This window comes from Chrysemys picta, chromosome 22 (assembly GCF_011386835.1).
Source record: "Chrysemys picta bellii isolate R12L10 chromosome 22, ASM1138683v2, whole genome shotgun sequence".
NCBI classification, from domain to species: Eukaryota; Metazoa; Chordata; order Testudines; family Emydidae; genus Chrysemys; species Chrysemys picta.
In genome coordinates, this window is record NC_088812.1 from 17959114 (window position 1) to 17970651 (window position 11538).

The following is an 11538-nucleotide window of genomic DNA, read 5'->3' on the forward strand; positions in this document are numbered from 1 at the left end:
TTTTTTTTTTCGTGTATTTCTGTATTTACTGAGCGCCGGTGGGAGTTGTCGGTAAAGAAGTTTTCTTTACAGGAATGAAGGCAGAGGAAGAGCGATATTTTCCTCTTCCTCTTTTGTCTTGCCTATTCGGCAGGGATCATTAACAAAAGCGAGTGGGGATTGATGAAGTTATAGGCTTGTAATTCCTGAATTTAGGATTGTCCCTAGCAGGGATGGAACTCGCCTTTCCCCGGTACAGAATGCCGGGCAGGAAACATTCCTAGTGCTCCAGATAAACCTGTAAAATATCTAAGGGGCTGCAAATATGTTAAAACTCTTTCATCCCATCAACTGTAAATATGACCCTGTTGCGGTTCCAATCATTCGTCTCCTTAAAGAGCCCGTAAACTTTATATGACACAATATCTAATAGTAATTTATTGGGAGATATTGTAAATTTCAACGGTTTTACTTAATAAAGGGGCTAATTAATGAGAAAATTGCTTAATTTTGCCAGCTGTTGGAGGGACCCTAACTACAGCTGGGGGAAGGGTGACGTTTATATATCTTGATATGATGTCTATGTACATTTTTACAGTACGTGGGGTTTCTCAGGCCAGTGCTTAAACCCGTTGCTTTATTTTATAAAATGTTTTATGATTATTTTTTTCTTTAAAAAAAAAAAGCGTATAAAAACGAAAGGCAGAACTTAATGTTTTGTTTTGCCTCCGACTGCCAAGGGTGGGTGGCACCTATCTCCAACGCGAGTTGGCGCCCACGTGACCCCGCTCCGACCAATGGGGTGGACCTTTAGGTTTAACTATGTTTAATGTCAGATAGCAATAAACTAGAAGCTCTTGGTCAGGCCCGCGGAAATGGGCGAGCATAATCTCCTTAATCCTGGGTTTGTGGGACCTTTGGTGAACATCCACACGGGAGACACCTTCTACTTCCCCAATTTCAGAGCTTCCGGAGGACAACTGCCTGGCTTGCCGTCTCTCTCCTACCCGAGAAGGGACAATGTTTGTTCTTTGCCCTGGGCATCCTCAGAGCCCTGCAACGGATACCCACAGCCCTATCTCAGCAGCCCCGTGTCCATTAACCCTTCTTTCAGCAGAGCGTGCGACCTAGCTAGAGTGGAGGAGAGCAAATGCTACTACAGGGAGGCTTGCTCCGAGACTGCCAGCCTCAAGAGGGAGGAAAGGGTCAGGGACAATGCTTTGATGCCACTTGAACCTGGGATTCCCAATGGAATGAGCGGCAATTTCAGCAAATATGACTATCCGGCGTCTGAGACTGTGTCCCACGATCCCCCTTCTTGTCAGTCCTTGGAGTCAGACTCCAGCTCATCCTTACTCAATGAAGGGAATAAGGGCTCTTCCAGCGAACCAGCCACAATGGTCTCGCCTATCAACCAAGGAAGCAATCTGTCCACTGGTGGTAAGGAAAAGCAAAGCAAAGGAATATGTGTGTGTTGTTAGCTGTGATTCTTATGATGCGTTGTAAGGCTCTTCCGCTGAGGTCCACTCTTGTGGATCTAATTCATGGAATTAGCAATGGGATCAGCATGTCTATTTGTGCAGAGACCACTAGGGGTAGCACTCAAATGCCTAATGTTTTATTAGGTGCTGCTTCTTTTAAAAGAAAAGGCTATAAACATGTAAATATCCCATAAAATAGATAGTGATTGCACAGATAGCCCCGAATATCCTCGTTGAGACTGAGTGCATCAGTCGCCCTGTATAAAATGTTTTAAGGCTTGGCAAAGGTGTGCAGTGGGGTGGCTGCCTGGGAGCTGAAAAGCTAAGTACAACGGTGATGCTTACAAAAAGGCAGAGCTGGGTACATTGGAGTTGTCATGTCAGGCGAAAGGATACCACACCCAACACGCTGATTTCTACCTGTTGGCTTTCTCTTTATTGATTTTTCCCCTTTAAAATTTGGAAGGCGCCATAAAATACCCCTAACCCCCCGCGGCATCGAGGCGCCATAAAAATACCTATAATGATGCCTTCCATTATGCATATAATCTTCTGCAATGAAGCAGTTTCAACAAAGTTTAGCTGATTTCCATATCGTAGGTTGCTTCTTGATCTACCATGTATCCAAAACGTAGAACCATGTGCGATTTAGGTCTGTTCATCAGGCTTGTAACTAAAATATAGATCCATGTAGCAGTATTGTGTGCAAAAGTTAACAATATGTGTCTCTCACACAGATCTATGTATCAGTTTTGTATATAAGAAATACATCGATGTATACAATATACCAATCAGATAAAAGAAATAACTCTTAGTTAAATACCGTGCACCCAATACGTAGAGTTATGGGGCGATCTGAAATACATACCTGTATCTAATATATAGAGCTATATATCAACCCTAAGTAAGAAATAGTTCTATGTGTCTATCTATGTATCAGTCTGATCTATCAAGTATTGCAGACCAAGATTTATGAATCTCTCTTGTGTGAGACACCTCTGCCTTATGCCCTCTGATGTTGCTATGAGGTGAGCGTTACAAACTGTGAATGCAGACGAGGGGCAGGGAAGTGGGGGAAAGATCCTATCTTGGAAGCCGACTTTGTTTCTTCAGGTGTATTAAATTCTCCTTTCAATCACACGTCCTTAGGTGCTCCGTGGTACCCGATGCATACAAGGTCCCGGAAAAAGCGAAAACCCTATTCCAAGCTTCAGCTAGCAGAGCTGGAAGGGGAGTTTATGGTCAACGAATTCATTACCCGCCAAAGAAGGAGGGAGCTCTCAGACCGATTAAACCTGAGTGATCAGCAGGTGAAGATCTGGTTCCAGAACCGACGCATGAAAAAGAAAAGACTGCTTCTGAGGGAGCAAGCTCTTTCTTTCTTTTAAAGTTCAAAAAGCGTCCACGTCGGTTAACCTCATAGACTCTCTAGTGTTCATCCGAGCTGGTGGTTCCGGGACTTGACCTGATCACTCATCATTTTCTTAAAAAAAAAAAAAAATCAGCGAGCATATATAACTATGAGAATATGCATCTCCTACACTGGAACTGTTGGGAAAGACCCGATGTGAATGCGCAACTCCCTAACCCACCCGTCAGCCAGCGTTGGTTTCTATGGTCTAAAAGATTGTCAGCAGCATTGAGTGTAATCTGAGTGTGATGTTGAGTACGACCCACTATCCTTTCATTGACAAGCCGAACAGGTATGGTTTGGTTTCCCTCCAAGCAATAAGGTTTGTTGGGCTGTGTGCGATATTTCTCCCCGCCCCCAGACTGCTCTGGCTTTGTTGTTGGTCCCTATTCCAGACGGCATCAAAGATCAGTCTTGGAACCAAGTCACTGTCCTATACGAAGCAACAGAGGGTCCTGTGGCACCTTTGAGACTAACAGAAGTACTGGGAGCATAAGCTTTCGTGGGTCAGAACCTCACTTCTTGCATCTGAAGAAGTGAGGTTCTTACCCACGAAAGCTTATGCTCCCAGTACTTCTGTTAGTCTCAAAGGTGCCACAGGACCCTCTGTTGCTTTTTACAGATTCAGACTAACACGGCTACCCCTCTGATACTGTCCTATACGGTAACGTAGGTTTTAGTGCCGGGTGTTCATTCTCTGGAGTGGTATGGCTCCTTCATTCAGCTCCCGCCCATTCTTAGGGTGAACGGTTCGCCAGTGGTACATATTTCCAGACCCATTTTCATTACAAGTCGAGGGTTCCCGGCGAACAAAATAACGGGATTGGTCAGTAGCTATAGGAAGAAGAATGTATAGCAATGTGTAGCAGGTTGTCCCTGAGCTAGGAACTTAGCTCCGATACCTGGCGCTTCTTGCATGGTGCTTTGCTCAAAATAAATGGGATGGTATTAAAATGAGTCCAGGCCCCGCACTCACGCACCCAGCCACAAGCTCCACCGAAAATCCTTCGACGCAAAATGGAATTTACTTCCAAATTAAACTGAGCCTTTCAGAGATTCCCTCTGAAACCAAAACCAAGTGCGTTTTCTGCACTGGCCCCGATTGTATTCTTATTAGCTGCTACTTCAAGTCATTTTGTGTGCTTAAACACAACTCCGCTGCAGGAGTATTTGTGCCATTTTACTGTGTTTATTGATGGCGGCACAGAAAAGAAAATACCCTTTTGTGGCGTTCACCCATGGCGTCAAACTACAAATATACTTTCTTCCTAGAGCTGTCTTTAAACATTAACTTCATCGCTTGGTTTTTATTTTAGAAAGGAAAGAGCAGGTTTTGATTTTTTATTTTTTTTTAGGATGACTTCTAGTCAAGTAGACAGAAAAACACAAAAATCAATGGCCGCTTTCCCTCGGAACCAGACTAGTGACACATTCAATTTTCCATCACCCGCAGTTCTTCCTTAACTCAGACGCTCTCCACATTTATGGGGGTGCGGTCCTTTTATTTAGGAAAAATGTGGGGGAGACCCGGTCATTTCCCCCTTCCCCACACCGTTCATACCCCATAGGCCTACTGCGCTCCTCCTTCACAGAGGGGCTGGCTGAATATTGTGTGTGTTTTTTTCCTGTAGGTGTGTTCCGATTTACTGCAGAAAAATAATAATTGGCTTAATCATAATGTGTGCATTCCACCAGCCTTGTACAGCGTCCCCAGCTTTCTTGGAAAGAAATGTAGCTGCAGCGCTGGGCAGATATTTCCTACCCTTCTGCCCGCAAAGCAATATTTAGAGGGGGTGGTGGACATCAGTTACCAGGGTTAAGATAAAAGGGGACGTTGTAGCTTAGATTTTTGCCACTACAAGCTTTGCTTCATTCGTTTTATATAGGATGGATTAATTTTATTACAAAGCAACGTTCTCTGGGAAGCCTAAATTATTACCACGTGCTGCCGGTTCTCTGCGTTCATGGTCATGACCGAACAGTAGTGGCAAAGAATGCTTTTATTTACGAGCTGCAAAGGACGTATTCTAGTCCTTAAAAATGCCCCCCGGTTTGAAAGCTGGCCTTTTCTTCAGCTCTATTTCCCATGTCTGTGCCAAAAACATCCAGGAGTGCCTACCCCTCCACTCACCTCCACCTCACTGTCCCCCGCATGTCACCCCCCCCCCCTTTTTTTTTTAAATTAAAGGAGATATCCTATCTCCTAGAACTGGAAGGGACCTTGAAAGGTCATCGAGTCCAGCCCCCTGCCTTCACTAGCAAGACCAAGTACGGATTTTGCCCCAGATCCCTAAGTGGCTCCCTCAAGAATTGAACTCACAACCCTGGGCTTAGCAGGCCAATGCTCAAACCACTGAGCTATCCCCCCCCTCTCACGCGTACACACACCTTATACAAAAAAGAGTTTAAAGGGAAAGACGCAGCCTCATACAATACTGTGCAATAAATACTACGTGCAATGAAAAGCGGGCGAAATGTGGAGGAATTCTACCTATGTGAAAGGGTAACGCGAGGATCCCAAAGGATATATCCCCAGCCCTGTAGTGACCATTTATGACATTTAATTTGAACAGGATACTCTTTAAAACCGCATTATCACTAAATGAGATATAAAGACATGCAATGGATCTTATGTGCAAAAGGATATTTTCGATCAAACTGAGGACCCTGGTCCGGGGATATGTAATGTGATGCCTTCGAGTTTTGCTAAATGCAGAGGCACCACATGTATCAATATTTGCTTGATTTATTAACTAAAGAATAGCTCACCATTTCTGTCCCTTACAAACCCAGGACAAGTTAATTCACTGACTAGGAGAAAGGTTGCATTTTGAGGGCTGTAGAGACTGAAAGGAATTAGGGTGACAGGTCATAATGCAGGGCTATATTTAAATATCAAAAATCACTTTTGTAATTCTTTGCCCATGGGAGAGCATTTTCTGTCTATACAGAAGGAGAGGACTCACTATATACTATGAAACACATTGGACAAGCCACCAGCAAGAATTTAATACTTGACAATTGTCCCCATGACATGTGTCTGGTTACAAAGGCGATGTTCATCGCCACTCAATGGTTTTAAAAAGAAATCACGTGATTATAAATGTTAAAAGATATAACATATATGCAATATTCTCTTTCAGACTGCTATAAAATATTATTCGGTGAGACTTCTGTTTGTCCTGTGTTAGTCCCCTGTGTATGTGCCACAGTTTTCTGCTTGTATCTCTAGCCTAGTTTATTGCGGTTGTTAATATGCATCGTTTGCAATATAGTTCATATGTAATGTTTTTTACCTCAAGCTATTATATGTAGGGCCTATGCAAATGTCTGTCATAGCACGTTCTGGCTTTATATAGTCATGTAAAAAGTTGCTTCACGATAATAATTAAAAAATGAATGTATTATTATGTGATTTCTGATAATAAATAAAAGTACCCAAACATCTAGTTGGTGATTTACTGCTTACTATTAAAATTAGTATTAACCAGGAAGGTTAATAAAAGAGTAACAAAAATATATTAGCCAGCACTGCCGTCTGTGGATTATAGATCATCTTTTCGTAAAAAATAATTAAATGAATGTGTAAAATACGTTGTAAAAGGAGAGAAATATCGCTTCGTGCATTGCTCTAAATATAATTAGAAAAATCCTGGGGAAATAAGGAGTATAAGAATTAGTATTTTAATGAAAATATATTTGTGTCTATAGCATTAATTGAAAGCAGATTGAACTGGGATGCTTTCTTTAAAAAACTGGACTGTTTGTATATCGAATAATTAGCATTCTTTTGCCTTTTTTCGGGGGAAAAAGACGTCAGAATAAATATGTCCCTGAAAGCGATTTTTTAACGATTTGACATACATATATTGTAGAAATATTTTAGAACCTTGAATTATTATTATTACCATTATTATTATTAATGTTGATCTTATTGTGCTTTCTTCATAACTGTAGGACCTGAGCAAAAAAAACAATTTAATAAAAAAAACCCCATCAGGCTAATTAAAATACATTAGGTTATGATTTTACGTGTATCTCTAGAAACCAAGATTTATCTTTAATGGATTTGTAGACATTTCTTTTCTTCGGAGCAAAGGTAAAGTTTAGCTGCGGTGGGAGAAATGCATAAAACCCCTTTTAAAAGATCGATAAATGATATTTCTCTCCCCCCCCCCCCGCAAAAAAAAAAGTTCCAGTAGGAAACCCACCCATGGGGGTAATAGTAGCGTATAGAATTGGCTTTGCTGACCACCCTCCCACCCCCGAAATCTATGTCTGTGATTGCTTAGCATAGCCTACCCTCTCTTGGAACAGAATGGAGAGACACCCCATTGAATCGCAGCATGATGCAGTTTGAATAAGTTTTTACTGTGAAGGAAATACAGTGGACATAGCAAACAATAATTACTTGTACTGGGTTTAATACAGTTTCCACACTTCCTAATAGAGTGCATATTGACACATATAAGCGGAGTGTGTGTGTGTTTGTCTTCCAGTAACAGTGCTATGTTAAAAACTATAGGGTTTTAGGGGAGGTTCTTTATTTTCCTCTAGGGTAGCTTGATTTGGCCCTGGAGTAAGGGTGTATGTGTGGAAAATAAAAGAATCAGGCATTATTTTCCCTCATATTTTATAATATACCTGCACTATCTTGCTATCCTTAGTGCATCCTGCAAACATCCCAAAGAAATCTGTAAGAAATTTCCCTGAATAAGGATTGAGTTTGGAAAACATGAGTATGAAAAAAAATATTAGTTTTAAAAGTCCAAACGATTTGCCCTGTATATAGGTCTCTATAGATGCTTAGGCATACGAGGTTCATGTCAACTCAAACACATACACTTTCCTGTTGACGTTTTTGGAAGTGTGCGTGTGTTTTCGTGTATGTTGGGTACATACAAACACTTTATACATAATCTACTTGTATGGTAATTTCTTTGGCAGAGAAGGAGAGCAACCCCTCCCCCCCCCAAAAAAAAACCCCCACGGTGTGTGTGTGTGTGTGTGTGTGTGTGTGTGTGTGTGTGTGTGTGTGTATACACTCTCCCAAAGAAATGAGAAGGAATGTGGGTTATGGCCAACAGGTCTGAATTGTATATAGTGGCACAAATTATATAGAAAATTGTGATTCGGTTCATCTTGAGAAGGAATAGTTGGGTTTCAAAAGACATTTAAATATTCACCAAAATAGATAAAACGTATTTATTACCGGTGATCATGTAGGACAAATTATTCCTTCGCCGTAAAATTCTGTATTATTTCTAGCCTTCTTCTTCTTCTTCTTCTTTTATTTTTTTATTTTTTTATTCAGGGATGTATTTCACAGCTATTGCTTTAAAATGAATTCATTATGAAAGGGAAAATTCCTCGTCTCTTTAACTGCAAAGAATAATTCAACTTCTAATAAAAAACTTATATGCTATATTTCAATAATACAGATACTGCACAATTCTTCTGTGTAGGTTCAAATGAGGCGCATTCACGGTCAAATATTTTCAGCCTATATTCGATGTGGGGAAGATAGTGTGCAAAATATGCACGTGAAGAGGATTTGAAGTTATAATATATATGCTATTTTAATTGTTGTGCCGAAGATATGTCCAATTTCAATATTTTATTATATATTTTTTCACTGAGACTTACATCAAAGCAATAAAGGATTATTCACAAGACCCACGCGCAGAATAACATGAGATGGGACTCCTAAGAAATGGCTTTGAACAACATATAGTGCTAAGAAGTGTTAAAGTAAGTGAAGGAAAGGTATATTTGCACCTCTACAGAATAGCTTAATCCTTATTTCTGGATGCCTAGAAGCCTCATTGGAAACGTAACATCATTATCAGTTTCCCTTTGTCTTACATTATTCTTGTTCTAAGACAAAATTATAAGAGCACTGTTAGATGTATAAGGCAAACTAATCAGAATTATACGTGCTGGGGAAATAAAAACATGCATGCAGAACAGATACACCGTAGACGCACAAGTTAATTATTTGATTTTGTTTTATTAATTGGCACCCCGCCTACATAAATAAACAAATATACAAACTACACCACCACCGCTGCTGGAAAATATATATATACAGTCTGGCTTGCTGTACGCTTAGCCTTTTAAATAAATTTCCCAATGGTGTGTCCGGAGCATTCACAACCACTGCTACTTTGAAGTGGATAAGACATCTGAAATATTGTATCTCGTACTACCCAGACGCATGGGATGTCTTTCCATTTTGATAAATGGGCTATCGCCTGGGGGGGTCAGCGAGCCTTGGTCATGGACGTAAGGTAGAATCTGTGGCATATCTGTCTCATGGATGGCGTTTGCCTTCCTCCTAGTCAATTTCTGCAGCCAGAGCCAAACATTCCCATGCTCCTCTGGTATTTTTTGGTGGGGGGAACCCTGGGGTCTGGCAATACACTCAAAAAACAAGATAGACTTTCCATTTTTGCCACGTGGAGAGATCACACAGTTCACTCCACTATTTGTACTTCAGCGATATTTATTGCGGTACGCCATAGCCCTGATTTTGCAGCAGGTAAGGCAGTACCAGTCGTGATATTACTGTGATATTTTACAGCCCAGATAGGGACAATTGATGCATCGCTCCCTTCCTAAGCCTCCATTTAATGCAGGCCCACACAATAGGTGCTGGAACTAGGGGTGCCGGGAGTGCTGCCGTCCCCCCCCCCCCCCCCAGGCTTGAAGTGGTTTCTAGGGTTTGCAGTTTGGTTCAATGGCTCTCAGCACCCCCGCTATACAAGTTGTTCCAGCCCCCCTGGCCCACACATAAACACATGAATAGATATTCAACTCATAACACTGCGTACAAAAATAATGTTCTGGGCTCCCTTCCAACATTTTAGAGATGTTTGTGTCCAGGCATGTAAATGAATTAAGATTTTCCTACGCTGCTATTGTTAAGAGGCTGTTAATTAATTTAAGCATATCATCAGGACATATCTATTTTGAAGGGATACTGTTTCGGGGACTGTTATCATTACTCTTATTAAATTCTTTTTATGCTCCACCCTTTTTCCAGTGTGCCTGGGCTAACAGTGACCCTGAGTGCCAATACTTTAAATATTTTCATGATATATTATCTCTTTACACCGTCCCTCTTCATATTAATAGGGACTATTTTAAGTAACAAGCTCCGTTATCATTAATATGCCAATGAATTAATACTAAAGGATGTCTTTTGTTTATGGGGATGGGTCCATAAATATAAAATAAAGATAGAGTGGGAATAATTAGCAGTGTTTACCCACATATGTCACCGACTCTCCTCCGAACCTTTCCATATCCTTGGAGAGGAAAATGAAATGCACTGCAAGTAATTAGTTTTAAACAAATCATTTCAAATAGAAACTTATAGGTAAAGCCTAATGAACTGCAGGGGGAAAAATATTTTATTTTATTACTTTGTAGGTACCAAGCAGACAAAGCAATATTTTACTGTTGAAAGAATAAATTAATTACTATATCTGTAGCTACAAACTACAATGCCTCCATGGATGACTGAATTTAAACGAGATATATGTATCCAGTCTCACTGGTGTTGTTAACAAGAGTGATAATAAAGATGAAAAGGATAAGAATGATAGAAAGATCAGTAGATTTGTATTCCTTGCAGGAGGGTTTTTGAGGGTTTTCTACTGGATGAATCTTTGTAGCTCTCTGTAAAGTTCTTTTTTTAAAACCTGGCTTCATTAAATAACTTTATTTTTATTCTGAAAAAGAAATGAACCATCAAAATCTGAACCTTTCCGAATAAATCCCTTTTTTAACCAGCCTTCTTTTCACTGTTGGGAGGAAAAGATTTTATGATCTGATTACTTTTAATATAAAAATGACTATTTTTTGGAAATAAAGCATCTTTCATGCTTTTGGAACTCTAGGAATTTAAATGGTTTTTTTGGAGCTAAGTTTTTATTGTGCTAGGAAAAGGCAGAAATCTTATTTTCCGTCCTCAGTCAAAATAAATCACCTTTTAAGTTTTATTTATGTCTAGGTGGAATAACAGAACATTTGTTGAAAATCCTATTGTCCCCTTTAAAGAGTTTTTTTTTAATTGTATAACTGAGTTAGCAATGCATTACCACATATAAGCTATCTGGATAGCTCATTATATTAACCATAGCCAAAACTAAACTTCTTACTGGAAAATGAAATAGTGTTAATAATAGTATTTTGTGCCAATACGCCTATTTACCTTCTCAAATGTACATGCTTAACTGAGATATGTTGATAATTATAGGGTGTGTGGAAATTCATTTTATTTTTATGATTATCTATTAAACTATTATGAGGTGATACGAATCTCTGCTAAAGGAAATCATTTCAAAATTAGGTGCGGAAAAACAGTTTGAATCCAAAGGTAACAAAGAGCAATGTCCCACAGACTGCAGATCCAGTTAAAAAAAGTATTGCAGAAGAACATTTATTTGATCAAACTATTTTCTAATCCATACAAAGAAGAACTATTCTTTCTCCGATATATCTTTGACACGTGGTATATATACTTGGAGCTTAGTTCTTTCATATAAAATAAGATCTTATAAACACACACGCATGTAAATGCGTCATGTGTTTCTAAATGTGTGTGTATATAAACGCATATAATATCTGAATATATAGAATGCACATGTATCTGTATGTCTA

At 39.8% G+C, this 11538-nt stretch overlaps 1 protein-coding gene across 1 annotated transcript; it reads left to right on the forward strand.

The window, feature by feature from the left end:
- Positions 1-821: 821 nt before the first annotated feature.
- Positions 822-3051, forward strand: HOXC12 (homeobox C12). The gene is made up of 2 exons (XM_005307712.4): positions 822-1419; positions 2610-3051. Exons 1-2 carry the CDS (start codon positions 855-857, stop codon positions 2846-2848), a joined length of 804 nt encoding a protein of 267 aa, XP_005307769.1. The 5' UTR covers positions 822-854; the 3' UTR covers positions 2849-3051.
- The last annotated feature ends 8487 nt before the right edge of the window (positions 3052-11538 follow it).